The sequence below is a fragment of the Neolamprologus multifasciatus genome, chromosome 4, assembly GCF_963576455.1.
Source record: "Neolamprologus multifasciatus chromosome 4, fNeoMul1.2, whole genome shotgun sequence".
Taxonomy (NCBI): Eukaryota; Metazoa; Chordata; class Actinopteri; order Cichliformes; family Cichlidae; genus Neolamprologus; species Neolamprologus multifasciatus.
Genome location: NC_140442.1, coordinates 22391501 through 22415897, shown reverse-complemented (window position 1 = coordinate 22415897; position 24397 = coordinate 22391501). Strand labels below are relative to the sequence as shown.

The 24397-nt window shown below is 39.9% G+C and overlaps 1 protein-coding gene across 2 annotated transcripts in view; it reads left to right on the top strand.

The window, feature by feature from the left end:
- Positions 1-21920, top strand: part of pvalb6 (parvalbumin 6) — a 55452-nt gene extending 33532 nt beyond the window's left edge. Inside the window, exons 1-5 of one of the 2 annotated variants that reach the window (XM_085156741.1) lie at positions 8463-8896; positions 18633-18698; positions 19205-19337; positions 19464-19573; positions 21183-21920. In XM_085156741.1, the coding sequence (XP_085012867.1) occupies positions 18638-18698; positions 19205-19337; positions 19464-19573; positions 21183-21208 (330 nt within the window). In that variant the 5' untranslated portion in view covers positions 8463-8896; positions 18633-18637 and the 3' untranslated portion in view covers positions 21209-21920. Of the gene's footprint in view, positions 1-8462; positions 8897-18632; positions 18699-19204; positions 19338-19463; positions 19574-21182 lie in introns of those variants that run through there. The other variant, XM_085156742.1, reaches the window with a different exon arrangement.
- Positions 21921-24397: the final 2477 nt, after the last annotated feature.

Here is a 24397-nt window from a genome sequence, read left to right as displayed (position 1 = left end):
CTTATCAAACACAAAAGATCGAAGGGAGCACTGGAGAACAAATACAGACCTGTTGAGGCAACTAAACACTCATGAACAGGAACTGAAGATTAAACAAACAAGGCAAGCAATCTAAAGCTTTGCCAAAACTCTCACCTTTATAGGCTATAGCAAACTATTTTAAACCACAACATGAACCAGTGTGCATAATTGAACCCATACACTCATAGTGCACTCAAAGAAAAATTATAGTTAGAGTATACAAAACAGGAGACACATTTTCTGAAGTGGATTAAAGAACTAATCACACTCTCGGATGAGTGAGGGTCACCGACTGTGAGCGCAAAATAAACTGAAAACATTTTGTTTTGTCATTTTCAAGCTAGATCATTCTTTAAAAGTCAGCTTCATGAGCTGATATGCGACATCTTTTTAGTTCTAAACACATATAAGAGAAAGGAGAAGTTCCATAACTTCCATAATCCCGTGTGCTCAGAAAATCAGTGTTGACGATCAACCTATTTCTGCAGATGTACTAAGCTATGTCAGGTAAAGGCTGTGTGCAGGTAGGAGTGGTGGTATGGAGGACACAATGTGCAGACATTCGGAGGCAAACGTGAACTCAAACTCAGCTTTATTGCTGGATGGCAAGGCAGAACAGAAAACTAAACAAACTGAGAATACAGATAACTAACTGGCAGGCAGCTGGACAGCCCACACAGCATAGGATGATGGTCGAGCGCAACACAGACCAATCAAAACACTGAGCTTAAATACACAGAGGAAGCAATCAGTGAATGAGAGACAGGAGGGAAACACAGTTTGGGTAAATCAGGGCTAACGAGACAAGGGAAGCAAAACCAGATACATTAACATTAGACACGGACTTTCAAAATAAAACAGGAAACATAACACAGAGACGCGGGCTTGACAAGGGGACACAGCTGATAGGGGAGACGGCAACTATAGAACACAGAGACATAAACCATGAGACAGAGAACTCTAACAAATAAACCAAAAGAGTAGAAATGATAAATGATATCAAAATCAAAGTTCAATAATAATGAAAACTTAAAACTCTGGATCAACGACCCAGGTCTCCTAACAAGCTACTGTCAAATGGATAATTAGCACGAGCTTGGTCTTTAGTGCATTAACTTGAATGTTTTACATTTTTATTACCAAATTGTATGACTTCATTTTACTTCAAGATGCAAAGGTATGCAAGTAAAATTTAGCTGAGGGGCCAATCTTACCCTTTGGGACAGACCAGAACCCACCAACACCTTGTAACAGACGGTAATTAATGAACTCAGGATCATCAGACCAGTTCTTATTGGAAGTTCTGTTTTTTTTTTTTTTTCAGAATATATCAGAACCACTTGTCCTGAAATTTTCAAACCTTGACCTTGGCAATGTTGGTCTGATCCACTTTGATACAGATCAGGATATATCAGTCAAAAAATTCAGTGTTATTTATAGAGTGCCAAATTCCAACAACAGATGCCTCATGGTGCTTTTTATTGTCAGGTAAAGACCCAATAATACAGAGAATACCCTGGTGATCGTGGGGAGGAAAAACTCCCATTTAACAGGAAGAAACCTCCGACAGAACCAGGCGCAGGGAGTGGCAGCCATCTGCTGTGACCGGTTGGGGGTGAGGGGAGGGAGACAGGACAGAAGACACACAGTGGAAGAGAAAAAGGATTGCCATAACATTCTTTGGACAATCTGTCTTTCAACCAAATAAAACATCTGAATGATTTTAGGCATTGTCATTTTGACCATGGATGCTGACATTAACAATTCAAAGTAATTTTCCATCATATCCACGAGACATATTCTTATTTGCATCTCAGTAACTTGTTAAGTTCATAACTCGATTCGTAGGTTTTTTTTTTTTAAATCTATGGGATGATAATCTTACTCCAGCTTGCTCTGATGGGTGTGCGCCAGCGTCACCAGATAAAATCACTTCCTTTAACAAGAAAGATGATGAATCTCTGAAAATCAGCTGAAGGGTTTTCATCCTCATCTTGTTAAGTCAGCCTGACAACTGTTTCAACAAAATTACCATGTTCACTGTGGCCACATGAAAAATAAAAGGGATGAAGGCACAGCTGATGACAACACTGTCACCTCATGGATAGTTCAACAGTCGCTCGATGTGAGAAATTCTATTTTCTCAACTCTCCAGACCAAAAGTTAGACGCACAGATGGATATCTGACAGCCACACTCATACATCTTCCACCCTGAATCGCATCCAGCAAAATCCTCTTTTCTTCGATATAGCTTTTTGTCTCGTCTTTTTCCACCTTCCATCAACCTTTCCTCTCTATTGGTACATCATCCTCCTTTGTGTGCAGAGACAGGTCAATCATTCGTTCACACTTCCAAGTCTCTGGGTATCTTTGTCCAATATCTTCAGACCCTGCAGCAAGGAGTGGTCCTTTACATCTATACATTTGCAGAAACCTTCTAGGTTTACGGGATGCAGGTCTATAGTTCAAGGGGGGACGTCTGCTTGCTTTGATGATTAAGCTGAAAGATGATTATTACGGTGAATAACCAGGTGGATTATTCTGTCTGTCTATTACACATCGTTTCCCTTTTTCTCCTATTGTCAGATTTGCTGCCACTTTTCCCGTCAATCTATCAAATTTGTCTCACAACTCTGTGTACTTTACTTTTCTTTCTGCATTTCGATGTGAGAGCGACATGGATGGAAGCACTGCTGAGGCACAGTAAAATAACAGTGCACATGGAGGACAAAGATGATGGCTGTTCTCTCCAGCTTTCTCTTTCGCAAACACTCTTAAAGCTTATGTGTGTGCGCGCGTGTCGGGGATGTTACATTTAAAAAAAATTGTGTGCCTCTATCAAGGAATACAAGAGTACTTGTATTTGCATATTTATTTCTTAATTCTTTTAATAAAAATTATTTTTTTTGTTCCTTTCAGTTGCTGATGTCATTTATTGACATTCTAACCTAAAACATTTCATTTCCTCACATCAAATTTTTGCACAGTGAAGTATCCTCAAAAGAGGCCGGAATTTGATTTGGATACAAGTAGCACATAAAAATCTCAAAGGGGGCTTATTAGGTTCCCTTGCAGCCACTGTAGTAGCTTTGCATGATTCATAATTCAATGTAATCCTTATTTGTTTTGTGGTAGGCACTGATGTGACCCTCCAATTCATCCACTGCTTGAAACAAGCTGTTTTAGCTTCCCCATCTTTGGCCGCTTTTCCAAATGACGGCCACTTTCTTTGGATTGGCTGCCACTCTCAGCAAGATTTGTAGCAATAGCAGTATCTGCATATCTCCTCTCTTTGTCTCTCTGAAATTGAATTTTCAGTGCAATCGGAAGCCGGAGCTTTTGGATCACAGAGACTTGTATGAATGCTGAGCTCATTTTTGAAAACTTATGCTATATTAAATGTTACTGTGCGGTGACAACCCAACATATATATTTTCATTAGATGGAGATGGCACATTTTTCAAATTGGTTTTGTTAGTGGAGGAAGAAAGAGAATCAGAGGGGGTGGGGAGTTCCAAAAGAATCACAAGGTTATCTAGGACAGAAGGATATTTCAGACAGGCATACCAAGACCCATTCTTAGACCTGTGTCATGAACTGGAAAAAGAAGTTGACACTGATATCATCTGCAGAGTGAGACAGTAGCATGTTATGAGACGATATTCATCAGATGACACCAAGATAGGATAACTTCTGGGATGTCAAGGTATTTGAGTTTAGTGTGCATAAGGTCACGTGTCATGTTTTAGGGTGATTTTGCATCCATATATGAACAGTGGATTTAAAAGAAAAATCTAAATGTAATTAAAAGGCTTTTAATTCAAGAGACTTAACAAAAGTATTGTATTAACTGTTTAGGAATTACAGCTATTTTCATACACAGTTCTTGTCATGGTCCTGGGTCATTTTGACCCAGCGTTTTGTGTTTTCTGGAGTTTGGTGTATATTCAGCCCTACCTGTGTCTGTCCTCGGTGCTTTGTTCATGTCCCCGTGTTGTTATGTAAAACAGTCTGTGTGTTTCCTGTTTTACTTTGTAGGGTTGTGTCTCGTTATGTCCATTGGTTCCAGCTGTGTCCCCGCCTGTCTGCCATTACCCGATTACCGTGTGTGTATATATAGTGGGTGTCGGTCTGTGTTCGTTGTCGGCTCGTCTGTGTTTCATGGTGTCCGTTCCTCGTCTGTGTCTCTCTGCCTCCCACCCCATTTGTATGATCCGGTTTGTTATTTAGCTCACCCAGTTTAGGTTTATGTTCTGTCCTGCCCTCAGTTCTGTTATTTGTACACTGTAAATTAAACCCTCACTCATATCATCATATCGGCTGTCTGCATTTTGGGTCCTCCGTTTCCTCCACACCACACGGCTCACCCCGCCAGCCGTGACAGTTCTTCCTTTTAGAGCTTCAAATGTGATTGGACAAACTAACATAAATATCATAATCATAACATCACAAATATCCTTTGCAATCAGTGACAGCCTAGGCATCAAAATAGGAAACTCTTGGGTTGGTTTTGTCTTTGGGTCATTATCCTTTTGCACTGTGAAGCTCTGTCCCATCAGTTTTGCTTCTATTAGCAGTCAAATCATCACTAAACACTAGTGACCACTAGTTCCACTGGCAGCCATACACCACAATGGCATGACATTGCTCCAGATGTCGGGGTATGCTTGTGGGTCATGATTTATTTCTCTTCTCCAGATTTTTCTCTTCCCATCATTCTGGTAAAGGTGCATCTTGGTTTGATGTACCCAAAGAATTAATATGTTTTCTAACCCTCTTGTTCTGGAGTGTAACCAGTTGTTTGCTGCAATCCCTCTATGTTTCCATTTACAAAGGCATCTCTTGAGTGTAGATTTTCACAAAGACGCTGAGATAATGACACCTACCTCCTACAGAAGAATATGAAGACAAGAGAGAAAGAGGTCAACCCTTTTTTTTTTTTTTTTTTTTGCAGTACATCCATACATTTAAAATATGCAGGGAAGCAGATAGTTCGGAGCAAACTTCCTTTTTCCCTATCTCTTTGTACCTACCAGGTTCCCATTGTGACTGCATTATGCTGGCTTACCTGGATTCCCGCTCAAAGGAATTTCACTGAAACCAACTTCTCTTATTAGCATTTCTCTTTCTTTTCCTCCTTGGAATTCTACCTTATACTTTATCATCTTTGTTGATCCCAAGAATAACCTCCCTTTGTTCTGATGTGATAAGTAATCATGTTTTGCTTAGAATCCTTTTAAAAAGGAGGCCAAAGAAATAAACTGAGACGGAATTAGTTAGTAGTCATAATCTTAAATCCCAACTCAATAATTAGCATTTTTTTAACGCAAATAACTTATACAAATATTTGATCATGATTTGACTAACAAAGCCAGATAAACTCAGGAGAATCCAATAATGAGCCAAACGAGTTTGCATGATTAAGAGTAGATCCGGTCTGCATGACTGCTGCCAATGAATCAGAGAGGTAGGTTGTAATTTTCCACCTTAATGTGCCATTCTGTGCACAACAACATATCCAAATCCATTTGGAGCAATCTCAAACAAACATTGACAAATGGGAGTCCCATAAGTAAACACGAGCCAAAAATCTTTTTTAATGAAAACGGTGCAGCGGCAAACCAATCATTTGTAGCAGCAGGGCGACTGGAAACATTCAGATGCTGTTCAGGGGGGTGGAGTCTGTGCTGCCATGGTAATGGGACAAAAGAAAAAAGAAAAACTCCCAAAGATTTGTGTTTTGTCTCTAAATGTGAGCCAATGATGAACCTGGAGTCCTGCAGTCTTTGGGGTTTGAGATAAACCCAAACACATAAGGCAAACTCTGGGATTGATCCTTACTCACATTCGGTCCTTTTGCTTCCACAACATTCAACCCCTCTGTACACCGTCTTACATCAAAATTCCTTTGCGTCATCTACTGTCAACCTTCTAGCCCTCTACTCCTTCACTAGAGAGAATGCTCTCTTTGCATTCCTCTTTAAATCTCTCCTTTGTCATTACTATTTTAATTTCTGCACTTTCATCACCCACCTTTATCTCCCTCCTGGCTTCAGTTGTCACAACTCCATCAGCTCTCTCTCTCTTCCTCTTCTTCCCTCCTTCGTCCTGTCACCTTGCTGACTCCTCTTGGCAGGCAACAGCGAGAAGCACCCAGGCAATGAGGGAATCAAGGTAACTCCCTCTGCGACCCTTTGGCTGGACAAAGTGAGAACTTAAAAGGAGTGTACTAGCAAAAAAACGTAATGGATGGAAGGAGGGATAGAAATTCCTGTCACAACGTTGCAACAAAATTAGATAAAGATGGAGGGAAGAAAAAGGAGAATACACAGCAGCAAAGACAGGGGCAGAGGAAATAAAAGAGAAGGTTATTTTTAGTTTCGAGTTCTCACATAAGATCCAAAACCTGAAAATAATAAGGTATTTGTCAGTACCTTCAATTTCATATCATTGCTTTTTGCCACCCTACAAGTAACTGTGACTAGATTACTGATCTCATATCTCAGTTTCCCAGTTTCTGTCAACATGTTGTAACTAAAAATGTATGATCGGAAAAGAAAGAGGTCAGTATCATTTGGGGGCGGTTTAAATCCCACGTAAGAATGGCAGACACCACCAGTAACATTATATAGACTAGGAAGGTCATTGGATAACTCGATTTAATGCCATTAAAACCTTGTAAGGATTGCAAAGTCATGGTGATGACAGTCTCAGGCAAATATACAAAACATTTCATAATTAGATGGCAAAGATAATAAACACTTTTCTGTCTAAAATAAATACCCAGCATGAAATTGATAGCAGTCTCATAAATACAATATCTTTGCAGTAACTGGGATGATAGCACCTGGTGTCCACAGTCGCTCCACAGAGAATACACACCCCTGTTTTTAATGTCTCACTCACACTCCTGCCCTCAGCATTCACAATGCATGCACGAGTCCCAAACACACATAAGACTTGTTTACGGCTCTTACATGCAGACAGTAGTGCCTAAGCCTCGGACTGTCTTTCTAAAGGTCACTGTGAGCGATTCTTTAGTGGAAACAGCTGTTTCCACAGCTATAAGTACTTCACATCTATAAGTGAGCCTCAGGGACAATTCCTGCACTGGGTGTGTTCTGCTGGGCTGGAGATGTAATACCTGTCACTGCCTGAGTGATCAACGGCAGCGTGGTCCTCTTGCAGGTTCTTTCTCTGCACTGTTCACTGTGGAGGTGTACTTCTCTGCAAATTTTATTCAGAATACTGTTCAATTTTCTTTTGCTTAATTCATATCTTAACTTCAGAAAACTGATTTTAGAAAATCTAACAATTAACGATTCACAAAGCCCCTCCCTTAGAAAGGAAGTAACGAGGTATGAATCAGCAGCCTGAAACAGCAAGTCTTTCAAACTTTCAGTTTCTTCTAAAAGTGAGATTCATGCCTCTGCATTCAATCTACATTGTAGGTATATAGCATCCGCAAACCCTTCTGAAACCCTAGCTAGCTTTGATTGACCCACTGTAAACATATTGTTGGCTTCTGTCAGTTCCTGGCCACCTGTTCTTCTGATTCGATTTTCCAAATCAATGTAAAGAGAATGGATGAGCTAGTGTTCACTGGGAACTAAAAGCGCTATATAAATGCAATCCATTATTATTATTATCATTAAGTACTGTTTTGGCAGCAAAACTGCAAAGCAACACCCCAGCATTGGTATAAATGCTGGAAACATCGTAGGGGCTACATCGATTCAAAGCAGAAGTATAAATCACACATAAGCAAAAGGAATGTAGGCCACACAGAGTTAACAGTACCAAGGGTGGGGACTTCTTTTTTGAGAAACATTTAACTTGGCTCTTTTTCATGTCTGAAATCTTCTCTCATGTATTCTCTTTTTTACATTGGATTTAGGAATGTTTGCTTTGGGACCAATATACCCTTCATGGAAATATATTCTTCTTTTTTTCCCCACTATATATTCTAGATAACCAAACTAGTATTGTTAAGTATCCTGTTTGCACCTACCTCATGGGCTTATGTTAGCATAATTAGCTAACGTTTACAGCCAACTCAAGGGGCTAATGTTAGCTTAATTAGCTAGCTAGCCACATGACAAATTTCACCATCGGATATAAACAGAAATCAAAAATGTTTTGCCACCACAGGTGTAAACGACAAAGTATAACAATACAGGAAATCCTGAGCATCAATACTAACTAAAAAAAGATTATTAGACAAAGCATCATAAGAAAAATACCCTAAAGACGATTTTGTATGCCAACTTTATAACAGTTTAAATTATCAAGAGATAGAAAACAACAGTGATAGAGAGCAGGGCCTTGTAATTTGTCACTGATGATGTGGAATGCCTTAAAGGAGGAATTCGTAGAGGAGAATTAAAAGTGAAAATTAAAAGTTTAAGAGAATGGAGAGAGAGGAAGAGAGAGAGAGGCCAAGAGAAGTAGTGGAGTGAGTGATAGGATCAGAGACGGATTAGAGGACAGAGCAAAGTCCCTCGGGTGGGAGGTGTGAGAAAATTAGGTGGAGAAATCGAATGGCTGGAAGGAGGGAGCGCTAGAGTGAGGGAGGGGTGAGAAAGGGTGAGCATAAGAAAAGAAATCTGGCTGGAACGAGGGGTGGAGATTGATCCAAGATTATTAATAGTAATGTTTGATTAGCACGGGTCCAGTCAGGAAAGCGATACGGGCCAACCTAGCGGGATAACATCCCTGTCCCCATACTGAACCCGGAGCCCATTTTTCATCCTAAAATAGTTGGAGAGGACACGTATAAAACTGAAAGAGCAGAGCCTCTGATCTTTGACTGGACATCCCTCCTGAACCCATCTCGCCCCTCTTCCCGCCTTAAACCCGTCCACCAGCAACAAGGTAAGAGGAAGAACGAGGGAGAGACAAAATGTTTGCCTGAAAGAAAAAGACAGCGATAAATGAGAGATGAAACGACTAAGGCCAGTGCTTTAAGTGTAACCTGCAGCAGATCACACTTGACAATGATTTTCAGGTACCTTCCTCACAGGGCTGATGAACGCTTACAGCTGGCTTTGCTTTCTAATCAAATGCAGTGATGGATGCAACTAAACAGGAAAAGCAATTTGCCTTCTTTCACTGTCTCCATAGAGTCTGATTAGATTTAGATAGAGCGACAGTATATCAACAAAGTAATCACTTTCTGATGGTAACGCTTTGCTGCCAGAATTAAAGGACACAGGTTTGCAACACCGCTTACGTGTGAAATCTGTCAAGGTCAAATTTTAATTACCACTTAATGAGATTGAAAGCAGTGTCCTGTCCGTGCTCCATGGTAATGCATCTGTAGCAAAATGCTGATGAAGTACGGGAAATTTCTCTTGAGAATAAATCCATGTGCTTATGATTAAAATGTTGCATATTACTCACATACTAAACTGTTCCATGAATATTAATGAGGAGAACAATACTTTAGTGGTTACAGTCTTAATTAATGAGGAGACAGAGTTTTTTGGTGCAAACATGGCACAGGGACGTGCCCCTCGGGTAAAGCGGTACAACTTTGGCCATCTTTGCTCGTGGGCCGTCATTAATGGTGTATCTGCTTCACATCAGGACATTCTTATTACGTTGGCATAATTTAAAGTACAGTTTTACCTCAGGTGCCAAATGACATATCTCTTATATACTGGTCTCTAAAAACTTACTGTACAGGAAGAGCAAAAAGATGCATGTCTCCTGCTTGAAATACACAATAACACACCCCATGTATATAAAGCTTCATCAGACTCAGCCCATAGCACACTGAAATGTCTAAAAAATTATTTGTATGATCATTGTTATGATTAGATTAGAAGTTTTGTTTTCCTTTGACCAGCAACTGAATATTTTCTTGTAAAACAATGCACAGATCCCTCTGCACACACACACACATACGCACATGCAAACCACAAATGCAGCGCTGTTGCTGATGGCAAGCTGTAGCTATGTGGTTAAGCTATCCTCTCCCGTACCTGCCAGCGGATTAGACACTGGCCAGTGGTGATAACAGCCAGATGATCCCCATGCCTCTGCTGCTCTTATCAAATCCTCTTTTTACTCGCTGCAGTCGCCCGTGGCTACATGCACGCACAAGTGTGTTTGTTTCAGTTATGGAACTGACACCACTGTACCATCTCCTCTCATAAGGAGCGGTATACAATCGATAAGCAGTCTTATGCGCTCTAACAGATAGCTCTGGTTGAGGTAATTTTGCAGATCAGTGGCGATTCAGATTAAAAGCTTTCAGGGAGAAAGAAAATCATTGAGGGCTCCCTTTGTTTCAAGAAAGAATAGCCCATCAGAGTGCTTCATTGTCTTCACATTAATGGTGTAGCTAAAGCTGCTGGTACCCTTTAAGGGAACTGAATAACAAATGTTAAATACTGAAATCTTTTGTAGGGATATGAAATGCACTGTATGGTTATAGGCCAAATGAAAAATTGTGGAGTTTTTAATTACAAAATAAACCTCGCTGTTGGCGATCGTAATGAAACCTTAAATCAGCATAAAGCTTGAGGGGTGTTTAAGTCACATAATAACAATAATTCCACTATAATGTGTTTATTGTTTAATGTTAGATTGCTGTAAAATGCCAGAGAGGCGGAAAGAGAAAAAATGAAGAAGGTTCATTTTCAGTTCACACTGCAGTAATACTGAAGGGGCACCTTGCCTTGGTTTATCTATGTAAGTCTAACACACACTGGCACACACATATTACCTCAGCTTTTAACAGAGTTCCTCTCAAACACACAAACACACATACACACACTCAGATTCACATTCTCAAATGAGCACAAACGGCTCAGGTTTCTTGAAATGCAAGTATATTCTTCTTCCTGCATTCCACCTCTTCACTCGAGTCTGCCTGGCACCTCAGTAACACATTTAAAAACTTTCACACGCACACGCACGCAAATATATTCACACATCCATGCAGCTGTTACTGTAAACTGGAGAGTTGGCACTCCTGCACTATAGTTGGGTTTCCCACACCTAGCAAGACCATCAGAGTCATGTGACTTCCCAAGTCTTTCCCCACTTTAAAAGGTTCACAGGCAAGCCTTGTGTAAACCAGAACTGCCTTTGAGATGTTACCTTATCCTCAAGAAATACGAAGCGTTTTCTAAAATTCGGTCTTTGTAGAATAACTTTCAATTTTTTATTTAGCCAGACAAAAGATGTCATCTAATAATAATCAACACATTTCACCAATTATGAGCTAAATGTGTTACTGTATACACTGTGTACAAATAAATTACTCTGTTAATAAATAGGCAAAATTACAAATGGTTCATTATCTGACATTTTAATAAACTACTAGAAAAGTGATAACAATAAGAAGCAAATAATATACAAAGAGGGATTTGCAAAACATTAAGCAGTCATTGAGTCCACACTTTGAAATACATGAATAAATTCATAAATGTATAATGGACTTTGCTTGTTGTGGACATGGATCATGTTGACTTCTTAATAATTGTGCTACTATGGCTGGGATAGCTGTTCGTTTTAGATTCATTTTGTGGTATTGAATGAAATCCCCCGACATTAAAGTTTAGAGTTAAAGCAATCTGTCAACTTTTTTAAAAAGCTGCTAATTACCTTTCTCACTCATTAGTACATTTGATAAAACAAATATGTATTTAGAGATGCTCTTCTATAAACAGAATAGTTGATCGACTGTTGCCTTCCTATAAGCTTGGCCATTTTCTCTGACCTCTTTTATTGGCAAGACCTTTTCATTGGATATTTTCTCTTTCCCAGACGGCTCTCTATGAACCCTAGAGATGGTAAGTCTCAAGAGATCGGCAGTTTCTGAAATACTCGGACTACTCCATCTGGCACCAACAACTATGCCACTCTCCTGACAGACTTTCTGACTAATAGGTCACAATGCATGAGGGTGAATCATGTATTTTCTGATGTGCTCTCCTCTTGTACTGGACCACCCCAGGGTTGCTGCCTCTCTCTCCTCTTCTGTTCATTCTGTACACGAATGAATGTTGCAGCAATTTCACGAACAGACACATCCTGAAGTTTGCTGATGACACAGTGATCGTCAGTCTTCTGGTGGGGGACGAGTCAGGCCATGGACAGGTTGTAGATGATTTTGTGGATTGGTGTGATGAGTCCTTCCTTTCACTCAATGTGTCAAAAACTAAAGACATGATTATTGATTTTAGGAAGTCCTCTTATAGCTCATCACCTACTATCATTAAAACTGCTGATATTGGGATCAATGAGAGTTATAAATATCTGTGGTACTTGACCATAAACTGTGTTTTGAATCACATGCTGAAGTTCAACAAAGACCGTTCTTTTTAAGGAGAATGAGATCTTTTAATGTCTCATCTGAGATGTTGTCTTTGTTTCATAGAAGTTTTATCGAATCTGTGATGTCTTTTTGTATTGCTGCCTGGTTTGGTAACCTTAAGGTGAGGAATAACGGTTGAGTCTTTTGGTAAAAACTGCTAGCAAAATTTCAGGGCGCTGGCAAGATGGACTTTTGGCCATTTACAATAAAAATGTGCTTAGAAAGGCTCATTCTATTGTTAATTGTTCGAACCATCCACTTCACAGTGAGTTTGAGTTGTTGCCTTCTGGCCACCGTTTTAGAGTACCTCTGAGGAAGACCAAAAGACTCCAAGCTTCTTTTATCCCTACTGCATCCTGTTTCCTAAATGGCATATAACCGTTCTGGGATTTTATATTATTATCATTGTCATTTTATAATAACAATAATAATGGATTGGATTTATATAGCGCTTTTCAAGGCACGCAAAGCGCTTTACAATTCCACTATTCATTCACTCTCGCATTCACACACTGGTGAAAGCAAGCTACAGTTGTAGCCACAGCTGCCCTGGGGCAGACTGACAGAAGTGAAGCTGCCATATCGCGTCATCGGCCCCTCTGACCAACACCAGTAGGCGGTAGGGTAAAGTGTCTTGCCCAAGGACACAACAACCAGGACAGAGAGCCCGGGGATCAAACCGGTGACCTTACAGATACGCTTCCCAACCCCCTGAGCCACGGTTGCCCCAGTATATGATTGTTTTGTTTACTTTTATCCTGTTGCTAAACTAATTTCCCTTTTGGGACAATAAAGATTGAATTTGAATTGAATTATGTGATTAGCTGATTAGATTATTGCATCGATGAGAATTAAAATGAATACCATGTGATCTACTAATCACATAGACATTACCAACATTAAAAATGAAATAAAATGACACCAACGAAGAAAATCTGCACATTTCCTCAAATACCTAATTTATTTAATAGATTATTAAAAGAGATCTGGGATGTTATAGATTAACTTTGGTGTATTTTTTACCATCCTCACAAGGTGAACTGTTAGTCTGTTTGTATGCGTGCAGGTGTGTCTGCGTGGTAAAATGTGCTACTGTAACAAGAAATATCACAAAGATGGATTTTTGGATTTTAGCAGTTTTTTGTGTCTTTCAGAGGACAGGCTTGGTCAGCATGTAAAAGCATCATTCACATGAATTTACTGGTGTATAGTTGAAACCAAAATGACTCTGAAGATAGGTTTGCTTAACCGTTAAGGGTCATAAAGGTACATAAAGAGCTGCTAAACATTTGTTTTATTGTGGCTATTAATCACAGTGATACCTGAGGCATGATGCAGCAAAGAACAGGCGGCGTGAGTCATTTGCAACCTGCGGAAATATATAGGTCATACAGACCGTATTTCCAACAGTGAGAAGGACGGAGGGGTGATATTGGCCAGTTCAGTATCATTTGCTGAACAGAGAGAACACAGTGTTGATGACGGTCCAAGGAAAATGATGATGGAGTGTCATTCCTATGACTTTAGCTGAGACAGTTCAACTCCTTCAACTCTCAAAGTTTTCCACCAGAGCATCTTACTAATCTTTGCAAATGTGTTCCATGTTAAAAAATTAAGAAGATGGATTACTATGAAATTAAGCACACTTGTTGATAATTGGTGAATGCATTATGGTTCATTTGTTAGTGTTGCTATGTTTCAGACAACCTCAGAATAGGATATTTTGAAGCCTTAACTAGATTAAAATGAAAGGGCTGAAGATTTCAAGTATATTGTACAAAATAGAAAATGTATTGTCTTAAATACAAGCTGGTGTTTTTTTTTAAGTAGTAATGATGTGACTGCTAACCCTTAGAAGTGATTTGACTTAATATCTGAAGCTATGTTTACACGTACACAGGAGTTTAAAAAAACCCACAGAGTTCATTTTGAAAAACAGTTTGTATGAAAAGGCAAAAAAACTAAAAAACTGTGTCGAGAGAATGCCAAAGGAACACATGGTGATATAAACTGAAATGTGAATGTTGGACCATAAACAATAACAGAGTGCACAGTATTATTCTGAGACAAACTCTTAATTATCTTTGCATTTGCATTTTACAAGACTCGTGAACATCTGGACCTAGCCTTACTTTGGCTAATTCAACTCAGCTGTTTTTTTTTTTTTCATTTTCAAAACTCAACATAATTTTAAACTTCACTAAAGCTTTTCAGTCAAGTTTTTTTTTAAGCTGCAGTGGAATGAACACCACTGGTTGCCCTACACCAGTCTGACAGTCTAACTCTTAAATAGCTTCCAAATTATTATCATTTAATATTTTTCACAGACATTTCATTATCTGGATTAATCAGACAGCCCTAACAACACTGGATAAAAAAACTGAAAGTAATATGAATTAAATGTTCACTTTATTATCACCTGTCACCTGCTGACAAGTTTTTACCCTTGAAAATCATCTCTTCTCCTCCTGTCCTCCACCCTCTTTCTTTCTCCATCTTTGAGAGTGACCAATTCATTTTTAAATTTTTAAGATGCTGTTAAGCTGTTTGAAACACGCTACTTAAAAAAGTAACTCTGCTTATGCTCATCTCCCATCTCTTTATTGTTAACATCTGCTTGCACAAATGAATGACAGGTATTAGAGGATGTGTGTGGACTGTGCTCTGCCATGGGGTGACATTACGTTCTGATTTGCTGATTATCTCCGTGGCATCTGCATCTGAATCAAACTACGTATCAGATATCAGATTTAATTGCTCGTTAACTGAAGGTGTCAGGACACCGTTAGGGATCACGTGCGTTCCAGTGTGGCTGGTATTGCTTTCACCTTGTGAATCGTTCTGTCTGTCTGCGTGTTTTTGTGTTCTCATAGGAAAATATAGTGATTGTGACGCCAATATATACAGGACCTGCTGCAAGGGCAGTGTTTTGAGTGTTTTGCACGTGTACACTTACTGGCTACATCATTAGGTACATCTTGCTAGCAACCGTTTGGACCATTTTTTTTTTTGGTCCTTAGAGCTGCCCTAATTCTTGGTGCTGTAAAACATTCCTCCGAGATTTTGGTCCACATTTATTCAATTCAATTCAATTTTATTTATATAGCGCCAAATCACAACAAAAGTTGCCTCAAGGCGCTTCATAGATACAGAGAAAAACCCAACAATCATATGACCCCCTATGAGCAAGCACTTTGGCGACAGTGGGAAGGAAAGAACCAGCAGAACCAGGCTCAGGGAGGGGCGGCCATCTGCTGCGACCGGTTGGGGTGAGAGAAGGAAGACAGGATAAAGACATGCTGTGGAAGAGAGACAGAGGTTAATAACAGATATGATTCAATGCAGAGAGGTCTATTAACACATAGTGAGTGAGAAAGGTGACTGGAAAGGAAAAACTCATTGCATCATGGGAATCCCCCGGCAGCCTACGTCTATTGCAGCATAACTAAGGGAGGATTCAGGGTCACCTGGTCCAGCCCTAACTATATGCTTTAGCAAAAAGGAAAGTTTTAAGCCTAATCTTAAAAGTAGAGATAGTGTCTGTCTCCCGAATCCAAACTGGAAGCTTGTTCCACAGAAGAGGGGCCTGAAAACTGAAGGCTCTCCCTCCCATTCTACTTTTAAATACTCTAGGAACAACAACTAGGCCTGCAGAGCGAGAGCGAAGTGCTCTAATAGGGTGATATGGTATTACAAGGTCATTAAGATAAGATGGGGCCTGATTATTTAAGACCTTGTATGTGAGGAGCAGGATTTTGAATTCAATTCTGGATTTAACAGGAAGCCAATGAAGGGAAGCCATAACAGGAGAAATATGCTCTCTCTTTCTAGTCCCTGTCAGGACTCTTGCTGCAGCATTTTGGATTAGCTGAAGGCTTTTCAGTGAGTTTTTTGGACATCCTGATAATAATGAATTGCAGTAGTCTAGCCTGGAAGTAATAAATGCATGAACTAGTTTTTCAGCATCACTCTGAGACAGGATATTTCTAATTTTAGAGATGTTGCGCAAATGGAAGAACGCAGTCTTACATATTTGTTTAATATGTGCGTTGAAGGACATATCCTGGTCAAAAATGACTCTAAGGTTCCTCACAGTGTTACTGGAGGCCACAGCCAGTTTGGCTTTGTGAGATGGTATGTTATACTGCTGAAATCAGCGTTCAGAAGATGGGTGGACACCATTACCACTGACTTGAACCTGACCCTCCTATGCCGGCACAAATCAAGACTCATAAGGCTAGGACATGATTTTCCAATCCTCTGTTGTCCAATTTTGCTAAGCCCATTCAAATGTCAGCCTCAGTTCCCTGTTCATAGCTGACAGAAAGAGCACTCGCTGTGGTGTTTTGCTGCTGTAGACCACATCTGCTTCAAGTTCTTGAGATGTTGTCTGTTTAGTGATGTTCTTCTGTGTATCTTGTCAGTCAATCACTTTTGCCTTTTTTTCAGCTCAAAACAGTCTCTCCTTGATGCCTCCTCTGGCATCAATAAGGCATTTTCTCTCAGAGAACCAGCACTCACTAGATGATTTCTCTATTTCAATCCACATAACTAAGACACAGTTATGTGGAACAATCCCAGTACATCAGCAGTATATCCGTCTGGCACCAACAACCATGCTCAATGTTCAAAGTCACTTAAATCACCTTTCATCACCACTCTGATGCTCAGTTTGAACTCAAGTAGGTCATCTTGACCACATCTGTATGCTTAAATGCACTGAACTGCTGCCACGTGACTGCTGATTAGTGCTAATGAGCAGCTGAACAGGTGTGCCTAATGAAATGACGGCTGAGATTGTGTTAGAAATATGAGGGAGCCCGTGCCTTCCCATTTTACACTCTGCTACACAGTCTTTGGCTTCTGATGTATTTGTAACTTCCACTGTGACGCAGCTTTACCTGAGGTACAAAAATGTGAGATTCAGGATGATGTAAACTCCCAGAGATGTCATTGGTACTCTAGGCAAGCATTTTTTGCAACTTTGTGGGACACAAAGTAAAACATATGTTTCCAGTTTATCATTTTTGATTAGTAGGGAATAAAACTGGTGAATAACTTAACTTAAATTTATTTGATCTAGTAAATGTCCTCAACTAGTTAGTCTCTCTGGAAAATTCACTGCACATCTATTGTGTGTGGTGTTGCGTGATAGCCTGCACCTGACGTTCTGAAATGCTGTGATTTAATGTTCTAATTTCAATGTAATGTATTATTCACCTGATTTCCAAGACACTTTTCTGGTGAACTGTGAATAGCGCAGAAAGTCGTACATTTGTCCATTCAGGCAAAGGTTCGTGTGGATGTGAGTGAACCAGTACTCATTGATCACACAGCCTACTTAAAATAATGTGTTGCCCACAAAACCCCATTATGGTTCACCTGCCTGTAAAGTGAAATCGGAGCACTACTTCCTCTAATCCACACATAACTCGCTTCCCCTTAGCACCACTCCTCTCTAGCTTTCTAACTTCCTCCTCCACTCTTACAGATTTGTGTTTACCGTCTAATGTATACATCCCATACACGTGTCTTTACACTCTCAACAGAAGGAAAGAGGGCATCAGTCAAAGTCAGCGGGAAAGTGACAACTTCATAAGCAGCGATCAGGTTCAGTCACACACACGCAGTAAGAAGCCAAAGCGTAGTTTAGCGCAGGGTTCACCTTTCATAGCACGAGGCACAAGAAGAAGATTCTCCATCTGGAGTGGGCTGACAAACTGAATTCTCCGGTGATATTTCAAACACAGCAGAGGACTCATATGGCCTGTTAAACCCCTGCTGACTTGGCCTCTCGCCCTGTTTGTGTCCCTACCACCTCAAAGATATGACATAGATAAAATGGAAAACATTTGAAAGGCACACTTGTTTTTGTGTCCATCTGTCATCACTCGTCTCCATCATTCTGGTATTCTCCTTCCATCCCGATTTTTGTTTTAATTTCCGCAGCCCTGGCTCTACATCCTGAAATGCCACAAACAAACCTCCTTCACTTCCCGTATCTCTCAACACCCTACTACAGCAGGATACCTTTCTCCTCTCATTCTCCTCTTTCCCTTTATCACTCCTCTGTTACTGTCACTAATTCATTCTGTCACTCATCACCTTCTTCTCACATGTCCTGATTTCCTGCTCCATTTCTAGAGTGTCACCAGTGTAATACGAGAATGTCTCAGTACTGTCTCTGCTCTCTGGCGACCTTGCTTTTAACCTTGTCCCCTCTCAGTTCTTCTCTTTTGATTCAGTCTCTCTCCCCTGACTTATTTTATCCTTCTCCAACAGCCGAGATGGCAATGAGCAGCATCCTCAACACCGATGACATCAAGAAAGCTCTAGATGCATTTGCAGGTGAGTACCAGCATAGCCGTGACGGGAAAAAGTTAGTCCCAAAAAAGCTGGAACCAGAACTTTTGTTTTTTTTTTCCCTTATAAGGAGTAAGTGTTAACCTGTAGTGGACAAAACTCCACGACCTAAAACTGATGGATCTTCTGGTAATGACACGCGCTGTCGTTCTATATCGGTTACACTCAACTTATAAAAAATAATTTTCCACCTTTGGCCTTCATTAACCAGACCAACACGGATTAAGAAACTTTCCTCGACATTGAGAAATTAGTAGTTTAATTGTATTTCACCATGTTCTGACAGTTTGTGAATATTCACACTTATGTCGGGAATTTGATGCCCTTTAAGTGTCCAACAAAAGCTTTGTCTCTTTTTTAAACATTAGAAGATCCAATCGTATCTAAATCAGTCTGTTTTTTGGATTATCAAGTTTTAATAGGCATCAAGAGGAGTTTAAATGAAATCGTCAAAGTCCTGATGTGGCTTCTGTGTTTTTCTGTGTGTCCAGTTGCTGACTCTTTTGACCACAAGAAGTTTTTTGAGCTGGTGGGTCTGAAGTCCAAGTCTGCCGACGATGTGAAGAAGGTCTTCACGGTGCTGGACGCGGACAACAGCGGCTTCATAGAGGAGGAAGAACTCAAGTGAGACAAACTAACACATGCACTCAAACACACATGTGTGTGCAAAGAAATCCCCAAAAGAGTAACAATTATCCACACAAAAGCATTCTGTGACACAAATCCAATCTTCTTTGCTTCCTCTCGTAGATTTGTCCTGAAGGGCTTTGCCAAAGATGGCAGGGACCTGACAGACAAAGAAACCAAAGCATTTTTAAAAGCAGCTGACAAGGATGGAGACGGCAAGATTGGAGTCGATGGTAAACGCAACACAAATACATCTAATTATTCTATTATTCTAAATAAAGGCCCACACATAAAGAACCCAAAAACCCAAATGGCAGGTTTTTTTTAAATTCCCATTTTTATTCATTTATGCATGTGTTTAGTGCTTCATGGATAAAATCATGAAGAAAAAAAACAAGAAAAAGCCATCAGGGCAGATTTTAAGCACAAGGCTATCAATGTTCATATTTAAGAAAGGTTTTTTCAGTTTTTTGCCCTGAACTTTAGGGTAAAGCACACTACTAAAATTTAGCCTTGCTCCTTGAAATTGGCCATAGCAGTTTGGTTGTGATCGCATCCATAAACAGAAGCTACTGTATATCACCTCTGCTGCAGTAAGCACGTTATATGGCCTAAGACAATTATCCTGAATCTTGAACTCATCTGGACACTTTTACATCCACTACTAAAACTGAATTAAGAGATATCTATGTCCTGGAAGACCTAGTGAACTCCCTCACACCCATACAATATGGCCATATGTTTCTTCTGCTGTCAATCTGCATTTGTTTTCAATGTGTAATTATATCTGTTCATTTCAAAAACCGGTGGGGGATGTAGCCACTGAAAGTGACACCTTAACCACAACAGTCAACTAAAGATAAAGGGCATGTGGTACAAAAGGGTTGGATGAACATCTTTGTCCTTAGAGCGGCAAGGATGTACAGTTAAACCCTGATACAGAACTGATAGATATGATTTTTGTCTTCCTAATATAGTAAACATGCAATCATGCAAAAGCTGAGACCCACAGTAGATGCAGAATTCATACAAATGTCTGTCTACCGGTGGGTCCGCCTATAGGAATCATCAGCCCACTCACTGAAAACTCAGATCCACACTTACACAGCTATTTTCTTAAATTAGGATTTTTCAAAAAAAATCTCTGTCCACATGGAAACATTGGGGGAAAAAAAGCATGCTAAAGCAACAGATGGTGATGAAGCAATATTGCGGTGTGCAGCCTGATGTCAAAAAAGGCGACAAAGGTTCCCATCTTTGATGTTGCAAGATAAAAATCAGGCTGTGAAAACATTCACCCTGGAAGGTGTTTTCTCTATAGCTTGGTTTTCAGTTATCTAAATTGCAGTTTCTGTGTGGATGACAGTCCAAAACACATGAAAAAAACTATGTGTATCAAAAAACCGTGTACGTGTGGACAGGGCCTTTGAAAACGAAAAAAATCATAGTCACTTTTTTACTTATCTTACTCATTTTTTAGTTCTTGTTCTTTTCTAAAGGCCCGAGTTGTCCCTACGAAAAAAAACCCTGAATTCTGTAATTGTAATGTGTTTGATTGAATACAGAAAGTATTTAAGAAAAGTAACATTTTTTTTTTCTTTTGTAAGCTCAAGAAAATTCAACTGCCCACCCAGAGATAACAGCGTGACATGATTTTTAAAGGCATGCATGTGATAACTTGTTTGATGCAGATAAGTCTCAAAACCTTATTCTGATATTGACAGGGGATCAACTTGGCATTGTGCATAAAATAAACCCGCCTGCATGTGCTCCTCAACAGCGTTTCGATGTTTTGCTGTTTTCGCACTCTCCTAACAGGTTGTGGTTTTTTCCTTCTTTCAGAATTTGCTGCCCTTGTGAAAGAATAATTCTTCTGCTCCCACTGCAATGAAGGATCACATGGCAGCCAACACCACATCCTGGCAATCCCCCCACCTCCCCCTCCTCCGCCAGCACCTACACCTCTCCTTCCCACCAGGCTGAAGCCGATCCCCACTCCGATCACTCCTCTCCTCTTCACCTCCCACCTGCAGTTTTCACGAAACACAATGCTGCACTGAAATAGGCTGTGCTGTGCAACCTCCTCACGTCCCAAGTTTCCCCTTTAGCCGTATTCACCCTATTTATTTGATCCTTTTTATACAAACTGTTCTTGTTTCTGTTTATGTATAGATTAAAAAAACATGCCTGCAGGAGTTAAATTTACATTGTAAAGCATAAAGTAGATATATAAAGATAACAGAGATTATAAAAGAAAGACCCTCATTTCCTTCTCTACTTCTGACTTTGCATCCTTTCCTAGCTTTCAATTTCCATGAACCAGTTCTTCCTCTTTCTTCCCTTCTTTGTTTATCTTTTTCTCTTCTTCTCTCTACTCATGTCTGGCTCAGTGCCCCTTACTGCATTCGCTCCCCTCTGTCCTCTCCCACACTAACAACCTTTCTATCTAGCTATCCATCCATCCCTTTCTCCTCTGGTAATGAGCTGTTGTAAAACACACCAAAAGAAGAAAGAAGTCAAGCTGTGAAAGAATAAAATAAAGTGGAAAAAAGAAAAGCCTTGAGAAGGCTGACTCACTAAGTCGCTTCTGTTAATTCCTTCCTTTGATGTGACTCTTATCTGATTTTACACTTTCAATCTCGTTGTCCTTCTTTCTTTCTCCCTTCCTCTATTCTGTCACTTTTTCCTTTATCAAGCAGATCAGCTGAAAAAAAATCCCAAATGTTGTATGAGAAGGTGTACTTTCAAAAACAAAACTGCTGTGTCTAAGGGGGTTAAAATGATCATACAGTATCATTTTTTTTTATATTTCTTAATATATAACCTGTGGCATAAACAAAACCTCGGCGGAGTGGAGGTTTAAAAGGCCATATCTCTCATTTGCCAAAGAGCCTTTACTCAAAAGTGCAATACTAGTTTGAGAACCATGCTGTCGAGCCATTAGCACAGTTGGATTCATGCCGAGGTTCAATTTGGGTTAAGTATCCCCAGCGGAGGACCCAAACAGGCAACACAGGAATCTTTATCTTCTTTAGTAGAACATTTTACTGCCTGAGCAAATAAACACAGATCTGAAGCTCGAAGGATATCACTTTATTTAGCGGGCATGAGACTATTGAGCTCAGTGCTGCTGAGACAACCTCAATGCTTGTTCCAACAGACAGTTACGATTAGTTTGAGGAAGACAAAACCCGAGGAATTATAGAAGAAGTATGTGGGAATGACATCCTCTATCACAGGATGAAGTTACCATGATAACTTTGTTTGCCTAACAATCCTTTACCATACTATGGTACCTAGGATTCCTAAGAATAAACTGCCACATGAATTCAATTCAATTCAATTTTATCTATATAGCGTCAAATCACAAGAACAGTCACCTCAGAGTGCTTTATATTGTAAGGTAGACCCTACAATAATACATATAGAGAAAAACCCAACAATCATATGACCCCCTATGAGCAAGCATTTTGGCAACAGTGGGAACGAAAAACTCCCTTTTAACAGGAAGAAACCTCCAGCAGAACCAGGCTGAGGGACGGGCGGCCATCTGCTGCGAGCGGTTGGGGTGAGAGAAGGAAGACAAGACAAAGACATGCTGTGGAAGAGAGACAGAGATGAAACAACCATCATAGTAAAATGTCTTTGCAACTAATCAAAACATTGTATGTTAGTCAAATAAAGGCACCTGATAAAATAAGCATTATTAGGGTGTGTGAAACCAGTGATCTTCTTATACTTATGTAATAGGAGACCTCAGTTTAAGTATGGACCCCAGGGATAATAAAGGCTGAATGCATGTCATTTAGATTGCTTCTACATTATGAACCAATTACATAAATTGGTTCATAATTAACTGTAAACAACACACACTACCACAGAGTCACAGAAAATGATTTGACATTTTATTTAATGTAATTTGAAATTTAAAAAATCTGAATGTTTTTCATAGTTAAGAGTACTGTACTATTTAGTGTGCCAGAAAGATTTAAATGTGTGTTGTCAGACACTATGTCAAAGATGCTAGGGTATTTTAAAATACTGCATTTGCAGCATGAAAAACATCATTGCTTTTCAGATCCATAATCCTCTGAGCCAGCTATACACACTGCATCAAGTTTACGGTGCAATTTATAAAGTACAATACTGTGCAAAACTCTTGAGCTACACCTCATTTCTTTATATTTTTCTAGGAAAATATGACATAGGGTCAGAAATTTCTTGAAACATTTACAAACATGCATGGTAAAATATTAAATATGGCAAAAAACAGAGTTTGTAAAATTTTGAAGAGCTTGAAAGACCACCTTTATTCTTTGACACAACTAGGGATGGGTACCAGTAATGGCACCGGTTCTGACATAAATGGTAGTAACCAGACCAAAAAGCAGCGCACATTTCGGTGCTTTTTTTTCCCTGAGATGTGATACACTTTGGATTCTAGCCAATCATTTTACCTTCCCAAGGATAGTAGGCGGACCCAGGTACGCACGTTCTTGTATAGCAGAGCTACAGATTAAAAATGCCCAAGGCAAAGCGGTCAAAATCTTGCTGTACTTCACAGCAAAAGATGCAAACTCAGCAGCCTGCAACAAGTGCTTTAAGCTGATACTGTGATACTGTGATACTGTGCAAAGGAGGTAACTCCTCGAATCTGATGGAATACCTGGCAACGCATAGCGTTGTTTTTAAAGCCAAGAAATGCACCGTATTTGATAGCTTGCTGCAAGACCTCACACGAGCACATCTACTGCGGGTGTGGTGCCCGGAGTGGTTACCCGGAGTAACATCCCCCAAGAACCCGAAGAGTAGAGTCCTGGCCCCTAGCCCTGCCAGTGTAGAAGAAATGATGACGGAGTTCTTCTCTGGGCGAGTAGCTTAATGTTGTTCGTGTGTAATTTACGTTGAGCAGGCTAACCACGTTATTACATTAATGCATGTAAGGTGAACTAGCAAACACTGTCGTAGTTACATGCGGCTGTCTTCTTGTTTGATAGAGTGATACCATATATGCCCAATAGCTGCAAAAAAGGCTAACACTGTTATCTTTTTACAAA